Source organism: Trachypithecus francoisi, unplaced genomic scaffold, assembly GCF_009764315.1.
Source record: "Trachypithecus francoisi isolate TF-2019V2 unplaced genomic scaffold, Tfra_2.0 Lachesis_group5, whole genome shotgun sequence".
NCBI classification, from domain to species: Eukaryota; Metazoa; Chordata; class Mammalia; order Primates; family Cercopithecidae; genus Trachypithecus; species Trachypithecus francoisi.
Window position 1 is genome coordinate 29,324,603 of NW_022681470.1, and position 26,294 is coordinate 29,350,896.

At 35.8% G+C, this 26,294-nt stretch overlaps 1 protein-coding gene across 6 annotated transcripts in view; it reads left to right on the forward strand.

Moving 5' to 3' along the window:
- Positions 1-26,294, forward strand: part of SUCO (SUN domain containing ossification factor) — an 81,425-nt gene that overhangs the window by 52,827 nt on the left and 2,304 nt on the right. For 2 of the 6 annotated variants that reach the window (XM_033200809.1, XM_033200810.1), the window contains 8 exons: positions 1,136-1,204; positions 1,984-2,074; positions 4,897-6,063; positions 7,114-7,201; positions 15,928-16,032; positions 18,205-18,359; positions 18,833-18,924; positions 25,492-25,547. In XM_033200809.1, the coding sequence (XP_033056700.1) occupies positions 1,136-1,204; positions 1,984-2,074; positions 4,897-6,063; positions 7,114-7,201; positions 15,928-16,032; positions 18,205-18,359; positions 18,833-18,924; positions 25,492-25,547 (1,823 nt within the window). Of the gene's footprint in view, positions 1-1,135; positions 1,205-1,983; positions 2,075-4,896; positions 6,064-7,113; positions 7,202-15,927; positions 16,033-18,204; positions 18,360-18,832; positions 18,925-19,198; positions 19,291-25,491; positions 25,548-26,294 lie in introns of all 6 variants that reach the window. The other 4 variants (XR_004434506.1, XM_033200812.1, XM_033200811.1 and 1 more) reach the window with 4 other exon arrangements.

The following is a 26,294-nucleotide window of genomic DNA, read 5'->3' on the forward strand; positions in this document are numbered from 1 at the left end:
TGTTTTATGGAGTTCTGATATTTTGTTATGCTCATGTATAAATATATCTATGTAGATATTGAGGTTTGTACCACTTTTTCATGTAAATACCCTCCTCAAAAAGAGAAGTAGGGTTAGCAGGTATGCAGATTGCTTTTTTACGACACTTTGTTTTTTTATGACCTTGACTTTTCATTAATCTACCGCATCCCTGGCCCCAACCAATTAACTAAAGAATTTGTATGCTTTATGATTTAAAAAGATTGCAGTTTTGGCCAATGAGTTTTTTAAAGTCATCAAAGAGATTTGATTATATGCAATATCAATTTAGAATTTAACCATATTACTATAGATAAGATAGGCTAATCGTTGAAAATATTTTCTGCTTTTTTTGGATAATCTCTGTTTTGTTTACCTGTGATAATCACATAATGTAGGAAAAGCGTTTGCTTTTTTATTTTAAGCTGTAGAGAATTTTTAAAGAAAAATAGGTTTTTCTGTAAAATAAGAATTTTGATCATCACATTTTCTCACTGTCCCAGTACAGACTGTATGTTGAGTTATACTTGAATTTATAATATGCTGAAGACAGTGTTTTGGTAAGGGAAGTTTTACAAGAAAAGTATATTTATGGCCGGGCACAGTGGTTTACAGCTGTAATCCTAGCACTTTGAGAGGCTGAGGTGGGCAGATTTCCTGAGCTCGGGAGTTCGAGACCAGCCTGGGCAACACAGTGAAACCCTGTCTCTACTAAAATACAAAATATTAGCTGGGCGTGGTGGCATGTTCCTGTAGTCCCAGCTACTCGGGAGGCTGAGGCAGGGGAATTGCTTGAACCTGGGAGGCAGTGGTTGCAGTGAGTCGAGATTGCTCCATTGCACTCCAGCCTGGGCGACAGAGCAAGACTCCGTCTTCAAAAAGAAAACTATATTTAAATATAAAATTCCTTTTGAACATAAAAATTTAGATACATGCTTTACACTTTTGGCTAAAATTTATTTGTGTCCTATATTGGACTTTAGTTGTGAGGTAAATACAAAAGTAACCAGTCAAAAAATGCAAAAGATCATTCTAAATGATTTTTTGACTATCTGATATTAATTTATATTAGAATATTTAGGTATTTGGTATTTTTTCTGATTGAATTTTGTTTTAGATGCCATTCTAAATATGGTGAATATTGCTGCTAATATTCTGGGAGCAAAAACTGAAGACCTGACAGAAGGTACCTAATCATTTTATGGGTCTTTTAAATAGCTGGTACTCCAGGGGTCCTTATATTTAGGAAAATCAAGTAATGAGTTAAGAAAATTGATTTTTTACGTTTAGAAATATAGAAATAATTCAGAGGAACTTACCAATCTTTATTATTCATTGTTTATTTGAATTTCACACTTCTTTTTTATAAAAGGATACTGTCTATATAAAACTTATGAATTTGCTTTTTGACTTCTCCTGGCTCTAATATTAATAACAATGATTTTATTTATTATATCTTTGCTGAGATTTTGATGTCCTAATGGTACTTCAAGTATATTATTCTTTCATGTGTTAAATAGCTACTTGATTTACAAAGCCATCTTTTCCTTAGAGAGTGGCAAATAAGAATATTATTGGCAAGAAGAAACAGTCTTGCCTTTTTATTTTTTTAAAAATGCTTAGATCCAGGTGAACACTTAAAATGACTCATTTATTTCCTCTCATTCTCTTCAACAACTCTTTCAGTATCTAGAAGGCATATTAATCACATAAGGTTACACAACATTCATAGTCATCTGACTTGATTTAATTATCTGAGAAATTGAGAAACAATATATATTACTTGTCGTGATCTTATATGATCATTTCTTCCTAAAAGAACTTTGATTTTTTAAGAAAAGTCTGCAGTAGCAAACCAATTTGGCTTTTTTGTTCTCTTCCAAGAAATTTATTTGTTTTAGTAAAATATTTTCATGGTACAGCTTTTAAAATTGAACTCAACATTGGGCATCTTTCTTAAAATAGGAAATAAAAGTATATCTGAGAATGCCACTGCCACAGCTGCACCTAAAATGCCTGAATCAACTCCTGTTTCAACTCCTGTTCCATCTCCTGAGTAAGTTATAATGTGATATTAAATAGAATTTTATTGCAATGCAGAGCTAAGTATATTAGTGTAAAAAAAGGAACTTGTGATTTGTGTATGAAATGATTACCTGTAGAGAGCTCTGAATCATAGGATAGACATTCTGTGGCCACTTAGAAAATCTTTGAGTTGCTTTTTCCCATTAGTGTACATGCATACTGGGAATATAATTCAGATCAAACTTTTTTTGGGGGGGGTATTATATATTACTTTCATTATTCACAACAGTGACTCTTTTCCATATTGCAAATAGTTGACCTTACTCTACAAGTATAGGCTTGAAGACAAATTTTAAAGGCCCCCCCTTTTTTTTTATTAAGTTCAAGTTTAAAAGCATTGATCTGTGGTATCCCTAGAAAGCTACCAAAATATGTAGAGCAGTGGTTCTTGAATAATGTGTTTGCCACACAGCAAGCTCTTAACTGTTCCGTTTCTCTGAATCGTGTAGGCCTTTCCCCAGGTTGCAGTGGGGCCACTTTGGGCAGGGATATAGCTAAATAGGTAATAGATATAATACATACTCATTTTTTGTCTTTTCTGCCAGAGGTGGTTACTTTGTTGGTACCTCTACTTCTTATCTATAATAAATAATAAGCTTATAATGATTTGGATAATCAGGTAGTTATTGTAGACTTAATTTATATATATTTCATTAGATACACTCCCTATACAACTTTGCAAGTCTTTTATCTTAGAACAACTCTACTTAAGAGTATAAGATATTTGAATACGAACCGCTTAGTTCAAGATAATATGTAATGAGACCTGCAGTGGGTATGCTTTGAACTGCAATTCCTGAGAACTATACTATTTCAAAAATGAGATTTTGATGCTTTGAAAGGCATAGTGAGAAAATTATATTATCCTGTGTTAATCCTGAAAATTACTGGAGATATTTATTGGGTGATTAGAGAGAAAATATAGCATATGTGTTATTGATTCCTAAAAGGACCTAAGAAACCTATTGAGGATAGAGACATTCTTGGTGTTTCTAATTATGTGGAGCTGTAATTGCTGTTCCTGATTTGGTAACTAGGTTTCTTCAGTTAACAACACACTATGTCATATTTTTCAAAACTAAATAAAACTAATTTGGTTATATATATATATGTGTACATTTTAATACACATACATATATGCACAAGTAGATAGGAATATTTGTTGAAAGCTATAGTCACAGGCCATTGTAGCAGTTTTTATTTTTCCATATTAGTTTTTAATAGATATCTTTCCATAATTTTTTATTCAGTATTTCTTCATGTTTGTCTTAAATTCTTTTTAATGCTTTTGAAGCAATCTTTTGAAGCAAATACATGAAAATGAAGGAATCCATGATAGGATGTCACTGTTAAAGTTATGGAAAGCCAACTTACTTTCTTTTCCTAGGTTTTAGTAAGATTTGCCATGTGAATTTGAGGAAAAAATTTTTTAAGTATATTTCTAATTACAGTTTTTTACCAAATTCAATGTAATTTTTCTCTCTCCCCTTCTTCAAACATTACTTCTTTTTACTGTCATAAATTATTTGATAGAAAAGCAATATATTACTTGAATATGTAAGAAATATTATTAGAGACTAAATATATATGGCTATAAATATCTTTTTATTTACCGAAGTGTAGTCTAATTATGTTTTAATTTGGTCCATTTTAATTTGGTTTTACTACCAAAATGAAAGTCTACCTCATAGATACTGTCTATTTTATTACTTTCTTCTGTCTTTCCTATTGTGACATTAGTGTTTCTTTGAAGACATTTCCTGGCATGCTTAGTGATTTTTCAGAATGGGAAAATGTGTGTTTGAGTGTAATTATTTTTGGTATTTAAATTACCATATTTTTTTCATATTGGACCTTTTATGTATAAGGCTACACCCAGTAATTAACTATCTTTATCTTGGAAGGAATCACAAGCATTATAATTTATAACACTGTCCCCATAAGCTTCATCCCCCCCACTCTCCTGTATGCCACATACATACTCCACAGCCTCAAAATGGGATAGAATATGAATAGTGGTGCTAGTAGTTTAATAACAGCACTACTAGCGTATCATAAGCCAGAATTGTTATTAAAGTGGTTAAGTATTTGGCTTTTAATAATAGAAGATTAGCCTAGATGATAGCAAAATTATTTTAAGGAGGGAGATATGTTTCTTGTCCTTAAAGCAGATAATCCTATGTGTGTAGGGGGGTGTGTGTGTGTGTGTGTGTGTGTGTGTGTGTGTGTTTAATGCTGCATTGGAGTTCCTCAAATCATTCTTAGAAAAATTATGTTTGAGAAATCTAGCTGCCTTTTGAAAATAGGGTATTCAAGTACAAAGTGCACTCATAAGTATTGAGAATCCTAGATTTTAGTTCTAGCTTTGGACCTTGTTTAAGCTAGCTTATTAAGCTAGCTCTTAGTTGACTTACTTTCTGATGTATGAGGGATAGTGAAGCTTGTAAAGATTCAGTGAATATTTGTGAGAGGAAAGGTACACTATACATTCAGTGAATGGAAGTATTCACTTAGAAACAATTCTTAAACAGATTAAAAGAAAGCAAGTTTGATATGGTAAATATGGTGGTTTGAGTCGTCTGGCTAGTCACTTGATTGTAGTATTTCTGTTATTTCTGAGCAGTATTTTTATAATAAAAATGTTTTGAAGGTAGAAAATTTATCCAAAAGCAACTTAAATTTCTTCTGTATTTCCAACCTTTAATCTTATGTATGGATACATTTATTTTTCTTAAACATATTTCAACTTTAGACTTCTAAGTAAGTGATTTATAATTATGTATGTATTTCTAGGTATGTAACCACTGAAGTACACACACATGACATGGAGCTGTCAACACCAGATACTCCAAAAGAGAGTCCCATTGTACAATTAGTTCAAGAGGAGGAAGAGGAGGCAAGTCCATCTACAGTGACCCTTCTGGGCAGTGGTGAACAGGAAGATGAGTCATCACCCTGGTTTGAGTCAGAGACACAAATACTTTGCAGTGAACTGACCGCAATTTGTTGTATTTCTAGTTTTTCGGAATATATATATAAATGGTGTTCAGTTAGAGTTGCTCTTTATTGGCAGCGCAGCAGAACTGCTTTGAGTAAAGGAAAAGATTATCTTGTGTCAGCTCAACCACCCTTACTACTTCCTGCAGAATCAGTAGATATTTCAGTATTGCAACCTCTGAGTGGAGAATTGGAAAATAAGAATATAGAAAGGGAAGCTGAAACTGTTGTTCTTGGTGATTTAAGTAGTAGTACGCACCAAGATGACTTGGTGAATCACACTGTAGATGCAGTTGAACTTGAACCAAGCCATTCTCAAACTCTTTCTCAGTCTCTTCTTTTAGATATTACCCCAGAAATCAATCCTTTGCCTAAAATAGAAGTATCTGAATCTGTTGAATATGAGGCAGGACATATACCATCACAAGTGATTCCCCAAGATAGTTCTGTTGAGATTGATAATGAAGCAGAACAGAAGTCTGAGAGCTTTAGTTCTATAGAGAAACCATCTGTTACCTATGAAACGAATAAAGTTAATGAGGTAATGGATAATATTATAAAAGAAGATGTGAACTCCATGCAAATTTTCACAAAACTGTCTGAAACAGTAGTGCCACCAATAAATACAGCCACTGTACCCGACAATGAAGATGGGGAAGCCAAAATGCATGTAGCTGACACAGCAAAGCAAACTTTGATTTCTGTTGTGGATTCTTCTTCATTACCTGAAGTAAAAGAAGAAGAACAGTCTCCAGAAGATGCCCTTTTGAGAGGGTTACAGAGGACAGCTACAGATTTTTATGCTGAATTGCAAAATTCGACAGATCTAGGATATGCTAATGGAAATCTTGTACATGGATCAAACCAAAAGGAGTCAGTATTTATGAGACTTAATAATCGTATTAAAGCCTTAGAAGTTAACATGTCTCTCAGTGGTCGCTATCTGGAGGAGCTTAGCCAAAGGTAAGCTTTATTATGAATTAGCACAGTCAGCTTCACACAGTGAGTTAAGTAGCGTAGAGTATGTATGACCTGTGATTACAGAAGGAGAGGATTTAATTATCTCATGGTATAATAGAAGTAAACACAATTTTAGCGAGAGAAAGAAAGCTACTTGAATGCTGATCAGTGACTTAATGAATTTTTTGTTTTTAATTTTAAAAGTACTTCCCAGTGACAAGACACTTTTATTAGGCTGACAACAAGTTTGAATTATCTATACTCACTTTCACCTTTTTTCTGTTGCTTAACTTTAGCCACTTTTTCTGCTTGATTCCCAGAGAGCTCGTGGAAAAAATGATAGTATCTAGAGACCTTAAAGGTTTTAGTGGAATTTAACCAGGTATCGCTTAAGAGTTTAGATAAGTGAAGACAGGGATGGACTGAACTGGATAACTGGGCACATTTGCAGTTTGCCCTCTTTTAAACAGGTCTCGGCATCCTAGTTCTAGTTGTAATAATTTCTGCTTTTAAGTGCCAGAGACAGTGCCAGTTCATTAAGACACCAGGCGTGGCTTTTTAAACCTGTTTATTCTTTTTTTATCCTTTGTGTGTTCATTGTCTGTCCTTAGGGCTTCTCTACCAACATTTTACAAACATCTAGGCACAAGTGTCCAGAGTTCCTGAAACACCACCTTTTCTTACACCTCTGAAATTGAAATGCCACTAATAAGGTGTCACTAAGGCAGTCTTATATCTGAAGTAGGAAATTTTTCTAATCCATACATAGAATTAATTGGCTAATGGTGTGTGTGTTCATGTGTGGCATGCTCACTTAGCTACCCCATACCTGCTCTTACTTTTCCCTACCTCCATCTTCATCCCAAGGGAACCACAGAAATTACTAAATTTTACATAGCAAGACATACATAGAATTGTATTGCATAGGCCTGAATAAGAGTCACTTTAAGAAAAATATATTTGTCTCATATATCAAAATCAGAAGTATGTTTCCATTACTAAGTGGAATAAATAAGAAATTAAAGCTAATTTAAACCAATTCTTACTCCATAGGTACCGAAAACAAATGGAAGAAATGCAAAAGGCTTTCAATAAAACAATTGTAAAACTTCAGAATACTTCAAGAATAGCAGAGGAGCAGGTTAGTCTTCTTCATCCCTTATTTACTTTTTATATAAATTTCCACTGAATTCTATAGGATCTCACTGGTAAGGGATAAGTATTGTAGTTTCACTTTTTCCCCCTGCTAGCTGGTGTTTAAGCCTGCTATATTAATATGATGTCATGTTTGGAAAGTTACATAGCTATTAGCATCATTATCTTCTCTAGAGAAAGTTTTCTTATTTATTTATTTTTTAAAATTATACGTTTAAGTTCTAGGGTACATGTGCACAACGTGCAAGTTTGTTACATATGTATACATGTGACATGTTGGTGTGCTGCACACATTAACTCATCATTTACCTTAGGTATATCTCCTAATGCTGTCTCTCCCCGCTTCCCCCACCACACGACAGGCCCCAGTGTGTGATGTTCCCCACCCTGTGTCCAAGTGTTCTCAGTGTTCAGTTCCCACCTATGAGTGAAAACATGCGGTGTTTGGTTTTCTGTCCTTGTGATAGTTTGCTCAGAATGATGGTTTCCAACTTTATCCATGTCCCTACAAAGGACATGAACTCATCCTTTTTTATGACTGCGTAGTATTCCATGTGTGCCACGTTTTCTTAAACCAGTCTATTGTTGATGGACATTTGGGTTGGTTCCACTTCTTTGCTATTGTGAATAGTGCCGCAATAAACAAACATGTGCGTGTGTCTTTATAGCAGCATGATTTATAATCCTTTGGGTATATACCCAGTGATGGGATGGCTGGATCAAATGGTATTTCTAGTTCTAGATCCTGGAGGAATCACCACACTGTCTTCCATAATGGAAGTTTACAGTTCCACCAACAGTGTAAAAGTGTTCCTGTTTCTCCACATCCTCTCCAGCACCTGTTGTTTCCTGACATTTTAATGATCGCCATTCTAACTGGTGTGAGATGGTATCTCATTGTGGTTTTGATTTGCATTTCTCTGATGGCAAGTCATGATGAGCATTTTTTCATGTGTCTGTTGGCTGCATAAATATCTTCTTTTGAGAAGTGTCTGTTCATATCCTTTGCCTACTTTTTGATGGGATTGTTTGATTTTTTTCTTGTAAATTTAAGTTATTTGTAGATTCTGGATATTAGCCCTTTGTCAGATGGGTAGATTGTGAAAATTTTCTCCCATTCGGTAGGTTTCCTGTTCACTCTGATGGTAGTTTCTTTTGCTGTGCAGAAGCTCTTTAGTTTAATTAGATCCCATTTATTTTGGCTTTTGTTGCCATTGCTCTTGGTGTTTTAGTCATGAAGTCCTTGCCCATGCCTATGTCCTGAATGATATTGCCTAGGTTTTCTTCTAGGGTTTTTATGGTTTTAGGTCTAACATTTAAGTCTTTAATCTATCTTGAATTAAATTTTGTATAGGGTGTAAGGAAGGATACAGTTTCAGCTTTCTACATATGGCTAGCCAGTTTTGCCAGCACCATTTATTAAATAGGGAATCCTTTTCCCATTTCTTGTTTTTTTCAGGTTTGTCAAAGATCAGATGGCTGTAGATGTGTGGTATTATTTCTGAGGGCTCTGTTGTGTTCCATTGGTCTGTATCTCTGTTTTGGTACCAGTACCATGCTATTTTGGTTACTGTAGGCATGTTGTATAGTTTGAAGTCAAGTAGTGTGATGTCTCTAGCTTTGTTCTTTTGGCTTAGGATTGTCTTGGCAATGCAGGCTCCTTTTTGGTTCCATATGAACTTTAAAGTAGTTTTTTCCAATTCTGTGAAGAAAGTCATTGGTACCTTGATGGGGATGGCATTGAATCTATAAATTACCTTGGGCAGTATGGCCATTTTCATGATACTGATTCTTCCTATCCATGAGCATGGAATGTTCTTCCATTTGTTGTGTCCTCTTTTATTACGTTGAGCAGTGGTTTGTAGTTCTCCTTGAAGAGGTCCTTCACATCCCTTGTAAGTTGGATTCCTAGCTGTTTTATTCTCTTTGAAGCAATTGTGAATGGGAGTTCACTCATGATTTGGCTCTCTGTCTATTATTGGTATATAGAAATGCTTGTGATTTTTGCACATTGATTTTGTATACTGAGACTTTGCTGAAGTTGCATCAGTTTAAGGAGATTTTGGGCTGAGACGATGTTGTTTTCTAAATATACAGTCATGTAATCTGCAAACAGGGACAGTTTGACTTCCTCTTTTCCTAAATGAATACCCTTTATTTCTTTCTCCTGCCTGATTGCCCTGGCCAGAACTCCCAATACTGTGTTGAATAGGAGTGGTAAGAGAGGGCATCCCTGTCTTGTGCCAGTTTTCAAAGGGAGTGCTTCCAGTTTTTGCCCGTTCAGTATGATATTGGCTGTGGGTTTGTCATAAATAGCTCTTATTATTTTGAGATACGTTCCATCAATACCTAGTTAATTGAGAGTTTTTAGCATGAAGGGCTGTTGAATTTTGTCAAAGGCCTTTTCCGCATCTATTGAGATAATCATGTGGTTTTTGTCTTTGGTTCTGTTTATATGATGGATTATGTTTATTGATTTGTGTGTGTTGAACCAGCCTTGCATCCCAGGGATGAAGCCCACTTGGTCGTGGTGGATAAGCTTTTTGATGTGCTGCTGGATTCAGTTTGCCAGTATTGAGGATTTTCGCATTGATGTTTATCAGGAATATTGGTCTGAAATTCTCTTTTTTTGTTGTGTCTCTGCCAGGCTTTGGTATCAGGATGATGCTGGCCTCATAAAATGAGTTAGGGAGGATTCCTTCTTTTTCTGTTGATTGGAATAGTTTCAGAAGGAATGGTACCAGCTCCTCTTTGTACCTCTGGTATAATTCAGCTGTGAATCCATCTGCTCCTGGACATTCATGGTTGGTAGTCTATTAATTATTGCCTCAATTTCAGAGCCTGTTATTGGTCTATTCAGGGATTCAACTTCTTCCTGGTTTAGTCTTTGGAGGTCTTGGGAGGGTGTATGTGTCCAGGAATTTATCCATTTCTTCTAGATTTTCTGGTTTATTTGCATAGAGGTATTTATAGTATTCTCTGGTGGTAGTTTTTATTTCTGTGGGAGTGGTGGTGATATCCCCTTCATCTTTTTTTATTGTGTCTATTTGATTCTTCTCTCTTTTCCTCTTTGTTAGTCTTGCTAGTTGTCTATCAATTTCGTTGATCTTTTCAAAAAACTAGCTCCTGCATTCATTGATTTTTTTGAAGAGTTTTTTGTGTCTCTATCTCCTGCAGTTCTGCTCTGATCTTAGTTACTATTTCTTGTCTTGTGCTAGCTTTTGACTGTGTTTGCTCTTACTTCTCTAGTTCTTTTAGTTATGATGTTAGGGTGTCAATTTTGGATCTTTCCTGCTTTCTCTTGTGGGCATTTAGTGCTATAAATTTCCCTCTACACATTGCTTTAAATGTGTCCCAGAGATTCTAGTATGTTGTGTCTTCGTTCTCATTGGTTTCAAAGAATATCTTTATTTCTGCCTTCATTTCGTTATGTACCCAGAAGTCATTCAGGAGCAGGTTGTTCAGTTTCCATGTAGTTGAGCGGTTTTGAGTGAGTTTCTTAATCCTGAGTTCTAGTTTGATTGCCCTGTGGTCTGAGGGACAGTTTGTTATAATTTCTGTTCTTTTACATTTGCTGAGGAGTGCTTTACTTCCAACTGCGGTCAATTTTGGAATAAGTGTGATGTGGTGCTGAGAAGAATGTATATTCTGTTGATTTGGAGTGGAGAGTTCTGTAGATGTCTACTAGGTCCACTTGGTGCAGAGCTGAGTTCAAGTCCTGGATATCCTTCTTAACTTTCTGTCTTGTAGTTCTGTCTAATGTTGACAGTGGAGTGTTAAAGTCTCCCATTATTATTGTATGGGAGTCTAAGTCTCTTTGTAGATCTCTAAGGACTTGCTTTATGAATGTGGGTGCTCCTGTATTGGGTGCATATATATTTAGGATAGTTGGCTCTTCTTATTGAATTGATCCCTTTACCATTATGTAATGGCCTTCTTTGTCTCTTGATCTTTGTTGGTTTAAAGTCTGTTTTATCAGAGACTAGGATTGCAATACCTGCTTTCTTTTTTGTTTGTTTTCCATTTGCTTGGTAGATCTTCCTCCATCCTTTTATTTTGAGCCTATGTGTGTCTCTGCACGTGAGATGGGTCTCCTGAGTACAGCACACTGATGGGTCTTCACTATCCAATTTGCCAGTCTGTGTCTTTTAATCTGAGCATTTAGCCCATTTACATTTGAAGTTAATATTGTTATATGTGAATTTGATCCTGTCATTATGACGTTAGCTGGTTATTTTGCTCGTTAGTTGATGCAATTTCTTCCTGGCATCGATGGTCTTTACAATTTGGCATGTTTTTGCAGTGGCTGGTACTGGTTGTTCCTTTCCATGTTTAATGCTTCCTTTGGGAGCTCTTTTAAGGCAGGCCTGGTGGTGACAAAATCTGTCAGCATTTGCTTGTCTGTAAAGGATTTTATTTCTCCTTCACTTATGAAGCTTAGTTTGGCTGGATATTAAATTCTGGGTTGAACACTGTTTTCTTTAAGGATGTTGAATATTGGCCCCCACTTTCTTCTGGCTTGTAGAGTTTCTGCCAAGAGATCCACTGTTAGTCTGATGGGCTTCCCTTTGTGGGTAACCCGACCTTTCCCTCTGGCTGCCCTTAACTTTTTTTCCTTCATTTCAACTTTGATGAATCTGACAGTTAGTGTCTTGGAGTTGCTTTTCTCAGGGAGTATCTTTATGACGTTCTCTGTATTTCCTGTATTTGAATGTTGGCCTGCCTTGCTCGATGGGGAAGTTCTCCTGGATAATATCCTGAAGAGTGTTTTCTAGCTTGGTTCCATTCTCCCTGTCACTTTCAGGTACACCAATCAGATGTAGGTTTGGTCTTTTCACATAGTCCCATATTTCTTGGAGTCTTTGTTCATTTCTTTTTACTCTTTTTTCTCTAAACTTCTCTTCTCGCTTCATTTCATTTATTTGATCTTCAGTCACTGGTACCCTTTCTTCCACTTGATCGAATTGGCTACTGAAGCTTGTGCATGCATCACGTAGTTCTCGTGCCATGGTTTTCAGCTCTATGAGGTCATTTAAGGTCTTCTCTATGCGTTTATTCTAGTTAGCCATTCGTCTAATCTTTTTTCAAGATTTTTAGCTTCTTTGCGATGGGTTCGAACATCCTCCTGTAGCTCAGAGAAGTTTGTTATTACCGATTGTCTGAAGCCTACTTCTGTGAACTTTTCAAAGTCATTCTCTGTCCAGCTTTGTTCTGTTGCTGGTGATGAGCTGTGTTCTTTGGAGAAGAGGTGCTCTGATTTTTAAAATTTTCAGCCTTTCTGCTCTGGTTTCTCCCCATCTTTGTGTTTTTTTCTGCCTTTGGTCTTTGATGATGGTGACATACAGATGAGGTTTTGGTGTGGATGTCCTTTCTGTGTGTTAGTTTTCCCTTTAACAGTCAGGACCCTCAGCTGCAGGTCTGTTGGAGTTTGCTGGAGGCCTATTCCAGACCCTGTTTGCCAGGGTATCACCAGCGGAGGCTGCAGAACAGCAAATATTGTAGAACAGCAAATGTTGCTGCCTGATCCTTTCTCTGGAAGCTTTGTCTCAGAGGGGCACCCGGCTATAGGAGGTGTCAGTCGACCCCTACTGGGAGGTGTCTCCCAGTTAGGCTACACGGGGGTCAGGGACCTACTTGAGGAGGCACAGTCTGTCCGTTCTCAGATCTCAAACTCCGTGCTGAGAGAACCACTACTTGCTTCAAAGCTGTCAGACAGGGACGTTCAAGTCTGCAGAAGTTTCTGCTGCCTTTTGTTCAGCTATGCCCTGTCCCCAGAGGTGGAGTCTCCAGAGGCAGGCAAGCATCCTTGAGCTGTGGTGGGCTCCACCCAGTTCGAGCTTCCCGGCCACTTTGTTTACCTACTCAAGCCTCAGCAGTGGCGGACACCCCTCCCCCAGCCTCGCTGCTGCCTTGCAGTTTGATCTCAGACTGCTGTGCTAGCAATGAGTGAAGCTCTGTGGGCATGGGACCCTCTGAGCCAGGCGCAGGATCTAATCTCCTGGTGTGCTGTTTCCTAAGACCATTGGAAAAGTGCAGTATTTGGGTGGGAGTGTCACGATTTTCCAGGTTCCATCTGTCACGGCTTCCCTTGGCTAGGAAAGGGAATTCCCCAACTCTTTGTGCTTCGTGGGTGAGGTGATGCCCTGCCCTGCTTCATCTCACACTCTGTGGGCTATACCCACTGTCCAATAAGCCCCAGTGAAATGAACCTGGTACTTCAGTTGGAAATGCAGAAATCACCTGTCTTCTGCCTCGCTGATGCTGGGAGCTGTAGACTGGAACTTTCCTGTTCGACCATCTTGGAACCTTCCAGGAAAGTTTTCTTGAGCATTATTCATAGTACATTGTGTGTGTGTGTTAGGTAGAAATGCAGAGGACTTTCCTGCAACTTTGTTAAACTCTAAAATTGTGTGTGTGTGCATTTTTTTAATGTAGATAATCTTATTGACTGCAAGTAAGAACAGCTTTGTTTCTTCTTTTTGATTGTCATACCTTTTTATTTTTTTTTCCCTATCTCTTGGCTAGAGTTATATAGTGATGCAACAGGACTGGTAATTATGACCATTCCCCCATCTTGTTGATTTTAAGGGAACTATTCCAGTATTGCACCTCTAGTGTGATATGTGTGTTATCACATAATAAAGAAATTTTATACTTTTCTAAAAGGTTATTTGGGACTAGGGGATGGTGAAGTGAGGAGGCCTTATACTGCAGAGTTTTGTTAGGTGCATCTTACTCTCCTATTCATGGCACATTATAAATTGAAGATACACTTTGCAAATATTTTCTCCCAATCCATTACTTGTTTTCTTATTCTCTTTACAGTGTGATTTGAAGAGCAGAAGCTTTTGATTTGTTGAAGCCCAATATATCAGTTTTCTTCTTGCTCTATGAATCTTTGCCTAATGCAGAATCACAAAGATTTTTTCCTTTGTTTTTTCTGGAAGCTTAATAGTTTTAGTTTTATATTAGGCCCATGATTCATTTTGAGTTAACTTTTATGTGTTACAGGGTATGGATCAAAGTTCTTTTTGGAAAGTCAGGGTCAGAAGAGCAAAGCATATAGACATCCATTTGTTCTGGAGTCATTTGTTGGAATGAGTGTCCTTTCTCCACAGAATTTCCTTTGTACATTTGATAAAAATTAGTTAACCATATATATGTGGGTCTGTTTCTGGGCTTTTGTTCTATTGATCTGTTTGTCTGTCTTTAAGGTAATAACACAATGTTATGTTTGTTGTAGCTTCATATTAACATTTTAAGTCAGGTAATGTTAAGTCCTCCAATTATTATTTACAGGATTGTTTTGGCTGTAGTAGTTTTTTGCATTTCTGTATGGATTTCAGGCTCAGCTTGTTAATCTCTACCAAAAAAATGGAATCTTGATTGGGATTATGTTGATGAATTTATAGATTAATTTACATAATTGTCATCTTAATATTAAGACTTCTGACTCATGAACACAGTGTTTTATTTAGCTTTCATTAGTTTGAATACGAATGCCCCTTCCTGTGTATTTTCTCTTTGTTGATATGTAACGTCAATGTCTTGTGTCTCAAAGACTTACTGAAGTACTTTTCAACAAAGTTGCATATTAATAGTATTGGAAGTTAATCCTGATTAGAAGTGTTAACGTATTAACTTTAATAGCTTGTCCTTTAAATGTTTATAAATGTCTTGAATTTATCAGAGTCAAATGTAAGTCAGGATTCAAAAGAAATAATTTAAAAAGTCACATTTAGCATTTTGGAAAGATGAGGTAGGATAGAAAGTACCATAGTGGATCACAGTAAGGGAAGTAAGTGAAATCTTTTGCTGTAGTTTTATACACCCTCTCCACACACAGGTACACAGCTGAGACTTAGAACTTTTTTGAATCAAAATGTAAAAAATGTAGGTCTAGAATAATAGTTATGTAGATATTTCATATAGGGTCCTAAAAGAGTTTTATATTTCCTTGCCTTCTTCCTGCCCTTGTTTCCTCCTCCCTAACTTTATTAATAAGTTCAAATTTTCAGTTTAAGTCTCCCTAATACAGAGTCATAACTATGAATGTGATGTATAATTCCCTGAAGTATGCATACCAATTATATTATAAACAAGACATCTTTGTTGATTATAAAAGTTTCTAAAATTCAGTGCTGCCTAAAACAAATGGAAAGATAGGCATTTTTGATGCATTTCTTTCATTGGTGATATTTTAGCATTGGTTAGATGAACAATTATAGATATTTCACTGTGTCCCATCCTAAGTTCTAACATAATATGCTATGAAATAAATTTTTAAAACTTGGTTTTGAGCCTACTTTATAACCAAAAACATTCTTCAGAAAATTTTCAGTTTGTCTTTGTGCCAACTGCTTTGCTTTAAAAACGCTAAGTGACTTTTTAAATATTTCTGGTTATGTGCTAGTTTATTTATAGAACCCATGTTAATTGGAAAAGTAATTTACCAACTTCTGTTATACAGTATTTCATGTTGTAGCAGTGAGTGGCAAAAAAATAAATAAATAAGTAATAATTCTTGTTGGGGAGGGTTAGACACAGTCTCAGATACTTCAAGTGTTTTATTTCTAAAATTTCAAAGTTTACTTACTCATTGAGATTCCTATTAATATATTTGTTTTGAAATAATGAGATTATTTTACTTCAGTTTTTAACGTTAATAGTTTGTAGTTAATATTCAAAGAAAAATAAGTTCCTTTATTGTAGGATCAGCGGCAAACTGAAGCCATCCAGTTGCTACAGGCACAGCTGACCAACATGACACAGCTTGTTTCAAATTTATCAGCAACAGTAGCAGAATTGAAACGGGAGGTAATTGTTACTGCTGGTATTGTGAGACCCAATGCATGTATAGAGATTGTCATAAAGTCAGGCTTGTTAACATGAACATGGTACCTAAAACTTTGACCAAACAAAATTGTAATTTGTAGTGAACTTTTTAAAAATACAGAATATGGCATTTTTAAGTTTTGGAAATATATTATCATAGTCTTTGTAAAATATGGCTTTCATAATTTAGGCCATACCTATAATGTAGTTATGAAACTTCTAGCAGGCCTTTTGTAAACATTGATAGTAGCAACACGTACTTCATTTTCAATTCAAAAAGGCTTATAAAGTTGCTTAACAAAGCAAAAATTTCATTGATTTAAAACCTTTTTATTGAGCATCTAGCATATGTGAAGTGTGAGCTGTACACACCTAGGTTGTGGCATACGGTTAGGTAATAGTCCCTGGCCTCACAGGGTTTACGTCCTGGGGGAGGGATAGAATACATATAGTAAATAAATAAATAGATGATAATTTCTCCTAGTGATACATACTGTGAAGAAAATTAAATGTGTGTGTGTGTAGGGTGGTGGCAGTAAGGGATGCTACTTTAGAGTGATCTTGGAGAGCTTATCTGAGGAAGATGGTATTACAACTAAGTACTCAAGAGGAGTTAGCAGCCACACATTGCCTGGAATGATAACCTGTTTCTAGCAGAACTAGGGCAAAGGACTGGAGAGTAGAAACAGTGTAATGTGTTTGAGAGCAGAAAGAATGATATGACTGGAGCGGAGTGAGTGAGAGAAGTGAAGCTAAGAAATGGGTTCAGGATATTGGCAGAGGCCTTGTCATGTAGGACTTTGTAGACAATTTAGAGTTTGAATATTTTATTTGAATCATTGTATCATTGGAAAGTATTAAGAAGTGATATGGATCATGTCATTAATGCTTAGCACTTTGAGAAACTCTCCATTTGTTGCTCTGTGGAGTATTGCCTGTTGGGGAACAGCAGGAGCAGAAGCAGACAGAAAATCAATTAAGAGGTAATTGCAGGTCAGGCATGATGGCTTTCGCCTGTAATCCCAGCACTTTAGGAGGTCCAGGCGGTCAGATCAGTCGCGGTCAGGAGTTGGAGACCAGCCTGGCCAACATGATGAAACACCATCTCTACTAAAAATATAAGAAAATTAGCCAGTGTGGTGGCATGTGCCTGTAATCCCAGCAACTTGGGAGGCCAAGGCAGGAGAATCGCTTGAACCTGGGAGGTAGAGGTTGCAGTAAGCCAAGGTCACACCACTGCATTCCAGCCTGGGCAACAGAGCAAGGCTCTGTCTCAAAAAAAAAAAAAAAGTAATTGCAGTAACCTGGACGAGATGGTGTTGATTTACAATAGGATTTTAAAAGTGGAGAATAGTGTAAACTTATTGAATTCAGAATATTTTTAAGTTGTAGAAAGGTAAGCTTTGAGGAATTAAGGTTGATCTCCAAGTTGTGGGCTTAAATAACTGGGTGGTTGATAGTTCATTTTTATAAGATGGGAAAGACTGGGTAAAAGCACAATTATTTTTTCTCCCTGAGGAGGAGATAGTGTAAATGGAAAGACAGACCAAGTGTGACAAAATGTTAACAATTGGTGAGATAGGTAAAGGTGTAAATATATTTATTGTTTTATTTCTAAAACTTTTCCATAAGTTTCACTCCTATAGAAAGAATTGGAATGCTGCAAAGAATTTTTTTAAATGTCATAGTTTATTTTCAAAGAGCATGCCTTGCATTTCTGGTCTTTGAAGCACATTAAAAAAAATACTTAAAACGGGCTGGGCGTGGTGGCTCAAGCCTGTAATTCCAGCACTTTGGGAGGCCGAGACAGGTGCATCACGAGGTCAGGAGATTGAAACCATCCTGGCTAACACTGTGAAACCCCATCTCTACCAAAAAAAAATTACAAAAAATTAGCCAGGCATGGTGGCGGGCAGCGGTAGTCCCAGCTACTTGGAAGGCTGAGGCAGGAGAATGGCGTGAACCAGGGAGGCGGAGCTTGCAGTGAGCCGGAGATCGCACCACTGCACTCCAGCCTGGGCGACAGAGCGAGACCCTGTCTCATAAAAATATATATATACTTAAAATGATTGGTCCTTTGATTTTTAGATATCAAATCATATTTTTCCTAATATGATTTCCTATGATGATTATTTAACCCTCTTCTTATCTCAGGTTTCAGATCGACAAAGCTATCTTGTCATATCTTTGGTACTTTGTGTTGTCTTGGGACTGATGCTTTGTATGCAGCGTTGTCGAAACACTTCTCAATTTGATGGAGATTATATTTCAAAACTTCCTAAAAGTAATCAGTATCCAAGCCCTAAAAGGTAATGTCAGTATATTTCACAATTTTATTTTTTTACTATGCTTTATATATTTTTGAGAAGTTTTAAGCAAATAAAGGGAGACTGAGGTAATTTATTTCCCTATATGATTATCTTGAAACCAAAACATTAAAAACATCATTGAATAGTAAGATGGTCCTATGTCTAATCTGGCTCTGTAGACTATAATAGAGAAAACACTAATAGTAAGTGCATGAAACCCTTGAAATATTTGGTTGAGAAAGATTCTCAAATGTGGAATTCAAAGGAAGAAGAGAACACATATTTTAATACAGTACCTTTTAGATAAAGATCTTTAAAATTTTTTTTCACCTGTATTAGCAATAACTGGAGTGTTAGAGTTAGTCCTGTGTGGTATGTACAGTTCTCAGTAACCTCTGTGTAGCCTCAACAAAAGAGTAAATTATAAGTACTTTACTCGTTGTAACCAATATGTATTTTTCTTAATGTGTTAGGTGTTTCTCTTCCTACGATGACATGAATTTGAAAAGAAGAACTTCATTCCCACTCATGAGATCCAAGTCTCTACAGTTAACTGGCAAAGAAGGTAGATTTTTGTGGATATATAATATGTATATATAAACATGAAACTAGCTTCTGGCATAAATATAATGTCAGTGTTGTGTTCATGACCATCTGCAACAAAAAATGGATACAAGTAGCCTTTGTCTTTGTGCTGTGTCAAAGCCACTTTATCATTTTCACATTTTATATTTGTCTTTGTTCCTAAAAGCCCCAGAGGGTAGGGAGGGGGGCTTAGTTTAATTAGCAGTTGGTAGCTTTGTTTGCACATGCTCCTGTTTAGAAGTATTTCTTTTTAGAAAGGGATGTTTGAGAAAGTTCAACAGATAATGGAAAACCTGAATGTGCTCCCATAGCATCCTGTGCTTTTCTGCCTCCTCTTCTTATACAGGTAGGACCCCTTTTGTCTCTAGTTTAGGACTATGAGGCACTTTCTGAACAAAAATCTGGTCTCTTTTTTTAGCCCCAGAACCTATAATTAGGTTCCATTGTCTAACGCTAAATAAATACATTTAAATGAATGGATGTGTACTGAGTGGATATTTTCCTATTTCAGTATCTTGTAATTAATGCTTATTAAGAGAATTAGAAATTTGTTGTCATACTAATATTAAAATAACTAAATTACATATTTTATTTAGGAGTGCTTTCTTAATCATTAGTTGTAGGATTTAGTAACTGAGTGGCATGTTTCAATTGATTAAATTATTCAAGTAATCATTCCTGGGCTTCACTGGTTTATTATTATTACAGAGTTTTACAGACTTAACCCATTACATGTGTGTTTACTTAAGGCTAGTAAATCTCTTCTTCCTCCTTGCTTTTTTCTTTTTCTTTTGGTTGACATGTCTTTTTATAAGTGAAATTTTTAAGTATTACATACAAGAAAGTATAATTATATGTGAAACTTAATGAATTTTCACAAACTGAATACAGCTGTGCAAATAACACCTAAATTAAGAAGTAGAACATTAGCACCTCAAAAACTTACTTGTGTTCTTTTAGTCACTGCCCATCCTTTCCCAAAATAGCCAGTATTTTGATGTCTAACCATTGTGATATTCACCATACCATTGACTACAGTCATTTGTTTAGTTTTTTTCCTTACAGTATTCCATTATATACATATACTGTACATTATTCATTTACATTTAGGTTATTTTCATTTTGAAGTTGTTACATACTTTTGGTAAACACCTGTGCATTTCTGTTAGGTATACACTGGAAATGGGATTGGTGGATCATAGGATATATGTGTGTTCAGCTTTAGTAAATACTGTCGTACAGTTTTCCACACTGTTGTATGAATTTGCCCTTCTATCAGCTGCGTATGAGAGTTACAATTACTCCATATTCTAAGACATTCCTTATTTGAGGTGTACCCATGCAATTAGGAAATACATTAGATTTTTACTTCTCAGCATTTCTAGTCTTGAGTGAAATCATGACTATCTTACAATTTCTCTTCTCTTTATCCAGTTTTTTAGGGCCAAACAGATTAGCTCTTTGCACCTGATAATAGAATTACTTCTATTTTAAACAACAGTGTCATCTTGGTGTATCTTTACCAGTAAAGGAAGTTGAGTAGAGTAGGTGGGAGACTGACTTTGGTCCTGGTTCTACCAATAGTTAATTCATTTATTTCTTCTATTGTTTGATAAGTTTTCTTGTTATGGCACTTATCATAGTATGCTTTGATTTTGCCTGTTTTTACTTGCCTTATTTTCACTTCTAAGCTCTCTGGGAGAGATCATGTCTTTTTCTTACTATGATAAAAATCACATAAAATTTATCATTTTAACAATTTTTAAGTGCACAATTCATTAATAGTAAGTATATTTACATTGTTTTGAAACAGATCTTCAGAATGTTTTCGTCTTGCAAACCTGAACTGTGTCCATTAACCAGTTCCCCTTTTCTCCTTCCCTCAGTCCCTGGCAACCACTATTCTATTTTCTGTTTCTGTGAATTCAGCTACATCAGATACCCCATATAAGTGAACTCATACAGTATTTTTCTTTCTGTGATTGGCTTATTTCACTCAACATAATGTCCTCAAGGTTCATCTATATTATAGCATGTGATAGAATTTTTTTCCTCTTAAAAGGTGAATAATATTCAATCTGTGGTATTTATATACCTCATTTCCTTTATCCATTCATCTGTAAGTGGACATTTGGATTGCTTCCCCGCTTGGCTGTTGTGTGAGTAGTGCTGTTCAGGGGTATACAGATATCTCTTTGCCCACTTTTTAGTTGGATTGTTTGATTTTTTTGTTTTAATAAGTTCAGGGAATTCTTTATAACCTCCATTCTGGATTATAACCCCCTTTAGATAATATGATTTGCGAATATTTTCTTTCATCCTTTAGGTTGCTTTTTCACTGTTTGAATTGTGTCCTTGGATGTACAGTTTTTAAGTTTGATGAAGTCCCATGTGTCTATTGTGTTTTTGTTGTCTGTACTTTGGGGTCATAGCCAAGAAATCATCAAGTTCAAGGTCATGAAGCTTTTCCCCTATGTTTTCTTCTAAGACTTTTATAGATTTAGGTCTTCAATCTATTTTATATTAATTTTTGTATATAGTATAAGATAAGGGTCCAGTTTCATCCTTTTGAATGTGAATATTCAGTTTTTCCAGCACCATTTGTTGAAGAGACTATCCTTTTCCCATTGAGTGGTCTTAGCACCCTTCTTAAAAATGAGTTGACCATGTACATGAGGGCTTATCTCTGGGTTCTTTATTTTGTGCTATTGGTGTATTTGTGTTCATGCCAGTACTCTACCACATTGATTACTATACCTTTGTAATGTGTTTTGAAATCTAGAAGTGTGAGTTATCTAACTTCGTTCTTTTTAAAATTCTTTTCCTTATTTGAGGTCGCTTAAGATTTTATGGGAATTTTAAGGTGAACTTTCTATATAAGCAATGTCGTTTTACTAGTTCACTTGCAGATTGTTTTGGATTTTCAGTGAATACAGGTACAGATACTGAGAACAAAGACAGTTTTGTTTTTTCCTTTGCAGTCCTTATAGCTTTTATTTCCTTTGCTTTCTTAACTGTGTTAGCTTGCATTTTCAGCAGTGTTAAAAGTAATTGATAGGCATCTTTGTCTTGATCCAAAGGGAAAGCTTACAGTGTTTTACTGCTAAGATTATATTTGTCATAGATGTTTTGTGGATTTTTTATTATGTATTTTGTCATTATGTGTTACCTATTGTCATAGGTATTTTGTAGATTTTTTATATTAGATTTTATTTTCATTTTTTATGTTACAAACATGAGTTATATTCAATTTTCTAATGTTAAACTTATATTGCATTTTAAATACCAGTTGGTCATGAAATATATGTGTGTGAATTTTGTATTGTATGTATTATTTCCACATAATTTTGTTAGATAATTATTTAGGAATTTTGCACCTATATGAATAAGATTGGCATGTAATATTTTCTCATGTTGGATTTTGGTATGTAAGGGTTATAACAATTAGATGGGCAGGGGTATCCCTTTTTATTTTTCTTTTTATTCCCCTTCCATGCTTTCATTAAGATTTTTTACTGGGGAAGGAAGTAAATATTCCCTTTTACTGCCCTTATGTTGGAAGTTGTGTACTGGTTCTGTTCTTTTACTAGTTACCCTAGAAGTAATGTTTGCCAAAGTCTCAAGTTCATCAATACTTGTATCTTCTCCTGAACAATACATAGATCTTTTTTATTTTTTATTTTTTTATTTTTTGGGGCAGAGTCTCGCTCTGTTGCCCAGGCTGGAGTGCAGTGGCGTGATCTCAGCTCACTGCAAGCTCCGCCTCCCGGGTTCACGCCATTCTCCTGCCTCAGCCTCTGGAGTAGCTGGGACTACAGGCGCCTGCCACCACGCCCGGCTAACTTTTGTATTTTTAGTAGAGATGGGGTTTCACGTCTTATAGTTAGCCAGGATGGTCTCGATCTCTTGACCTCGTGATCCACCCTCCTCAGCCTCCCAAAGTGTTGGGATTACAGGCGTGAGCCACCGCACCCGGCCTACATAGATCTTAAAACTCTTATTTGTCCCAAGTCTTATTTGTGTTACTGTTCTTGTATATTTTAATTCTATTTTTTCTGTTTAATTTTAACTCAACAAAGTATTTCTTTTTACACTTAATGTTCATTTAAATTTACCACATGTTTACTAATTTTTTTTATTCTTGAGAGCTTTCATTTGTCGTTAGTTAAAACTGAAATATTCTCCTTTTTCTTTATCATTGACATTTATGGGGCTCTTTGGAGCTCTGGATTGGTAGGTTTCTTTTATTGATATTGAGAAATTTTCAACCATTATTTTTTCCTCCCAGATATTCCCTGTACCCCAGTCTCTTTTAGATTCTCATATTTAATTTAACTTATTACTTCTCCATGTATCTTCCCTGTCTTGTAAACATTCCACCTTTTTGACTTTTTGTGCTGTATTTTGGATGATATCTTCTGATATGCTTCCAGGCTAGCAGTCGTACTGTTACTAAGTTTATTCGTTGGTTTTTCAGTTTCAGTTATTTTTTCCATTTCCAGGAGTTCTTTTTGTATTTTTTTAAAATCCAGGTCTGTATTTTCCTTGTTATTTGTTTCCTGCAGATATTTTCAAGCTTATTTTCTAGACATATTAAGCATAATTGTCTTTATAGTTCGTGTTTGATAAATCTAGTATCTTAAATTTTTGTGAATCTGTTCATTGTAAGCTCTTACTCAAGGTGCATTGTGTCTTTGTGTGCTACTTTTTCTCTTTGAAAAATTATTTGTAGCGATATTTGAGGCCTAGAATATAGGTTCTTATTTGAGAGGGAATTTGTGTGTTTTACATTCGTGTAATATCTTACATTCATGACTTGAGGTTTGTTGGGCCACCAGGTGATGATAATTTGTACTGCAAGTTCATGCATGGTTTCATTCTTTGCCTGAGGGTATAATCCTTTGGAGTCTCAGTTTGCTGTACACAGGAAGATGGTATCTTATGACACTAAACTTTGGGTGGGCCCTAGGACCTGATTTCTGATCCATTCCCTTATGATACCATGAGAACCAGAGTTCATATATTCTTGTGTCGGCAAAAGTTTTCAGGGCAAAAATGACTTTTGTCTTCCACTTGACTCTCTGGGTTCCCATTTTTCTTTCAGTTTTAGCCTAGGGATTACTTTCTTGGCAGCTTTTCAATGCTTTTAGTGATTTTTTTTTAAGAAAACAAACTATCATTACTTAGTTGCTTTCATTGTAGAGGTTGATCTGAATAACATAACCGTTTCTAGAAATATACATCTTTTTTTTTTTTTTTTTTTTTTTTTTTTGAGGCGGAGTCTCGCTCTGTCGCCCAGGCTGGAGTGCAGTGGCCGGATCTCAGCTCACTGCAAGCTCCGCCTCCCGGGTTTACGCCATTCTCCTGCCTCAGCCTCCCGAGTAGCTGGGACTACAGGCGCCCGCCACCTCGCCTGGCTAGTTTTTGTATTTTTAGTAGAGACGGGGTTTCACTGTATTAGCCAGGAGGGTCTCGATCTCCTGACCTCGTGATCCGCCCGTCTCGGCCTCCCAAAGTGCTGGGATTACAGGCTTGAGCCACCGCGCCCGGCCTAAATATACATCATTTTTAAAGAAAGTAAATTAAGATTAGTAATCTGATAGAAATGACTGTTTAGAGGGATGTTTTGATATTTTCATATATTTGATGACTTTCTCAAATCTCTGAAATATAATGTAAAAAATTACAATTGGTTGAATTATGTTAATAAATTTCCCAAATGGGAAGCTTTTATAGTGAATTTGCTATGTGTAAGCTTTTGTCTCTGTCAGACCTTAAATTGTTTATTTTTAGTGGATTGAATAGGATTAAAGTCTCATAGCCTCTCTTTTAAAAATGTGTGTCTATTTTGTCAGTGTAGGGGTGGGGTAGGGATATATCTTGAATCTGCTTAGAGTAATGAAACCTTAGAAACTTTGGGCTGAAACTAATAAATCTAATTTACTCACTATGTCAGAAGTGTTTATTCATTATTGCTTAGTAATACATATTGCACGTTCAAGCTGTTTTTAGAGGATTTCATAGTTTTGATCATAGTAATAAACAGAGAAAAATATCTTGGATCTCTTTTTGTGTTTATTTCTCTAACTGGCTTCCAAACATGGTCACGACTACTTGTTGCACATTGTTAATCTACCTTTGTGACACAGTTTAGAGGCTAGTCCTTCAGGGAAATATTCAGATGATGTGCAGGTTTGGTGTTAGCTTACCCAGGAATGTTTCTTTTCTTATCAGGTAAAAGAGTAGGGCTAGGCCCAAAGAAAGATCCTTATTGTATTGGTTGATGATAACCAGCTACTAGTTAACAACTTAAGGAAGTATAGTTATTTGAAGATGACCAGTCAAGTATAGGAATCGTATCATCTTCCACCTTGCCTCTTTTTGCTTACTAATTTAAAATACATACATACATAGTTAACCTGATATAAATTAATTGGTTCTATTACTAAAGGATAATAAGGAATGATTTTTCTTATTTCAGTGTGTAATTATAGCAAATCCACCAAATCCACTTTGTATTTTACATCTGCTTTTTTTTCACTTACAGTAGACCCAAATGATTTGTACATTGTAGAACCACTCAAGTTTTCTCCAGAAAAGAAGGTAATTGTTTATTTCTTTTTAAGTTTATTGCTATGTTTTGTGATCATAAATGAAGAAAAGAGGTTGAAAGGTTCAAGGTAATTACCTTTAAGTAGTCTTTAATTGAATATGTATTTTCTATCATGGTAATGGTGTAAATAAATATTTACAGGGGTCAGCAAGCTGTGACCCACAGGCCATATGTAGTCTGTTTTATATGGGCCATGAGCCAAATAGATTTTCTGATTTTTAAAGAGTGATAAAATAAAACAGAACAGCATGCAAGAGAGAAAATATGTGACCTGCAAAGCCTAAAATATTTACTGTCTGACCCTTTACAAAAAACATTTGTTGATCCTTGGATGATTGTCATTATTACTGAATGCATGGCAAGCACAGAGCATGCACCATTTCTCTAATCCTCACCACAACCTGAAGATGATGTTATCCTCATTTTTTTTTTTTAATGAAAAAACAGCAACTCGGAATGTACTTAGGATATTTTGGCTTCAAAGTCTTTGCTTTTTCATTTTGCCTTTCAAATTAAGTTATACTAATTTTAATTAGTAGTAATTTCATCTAGGTGAAAGAACTTGGGCTTTGTAGGAAAATAGCCTAAGATTCCTTCTCAACCTGGCTACTTACTACATTGTAACTTGGGCAAGGAACCAAACATCTGAACCTTGCTTTTCTCATTTAAGAATCAAGGGTAAAATACCGACCTTTCAGGGTTAATAACTGCCATAATACTTGAAAGCAAACTGTATG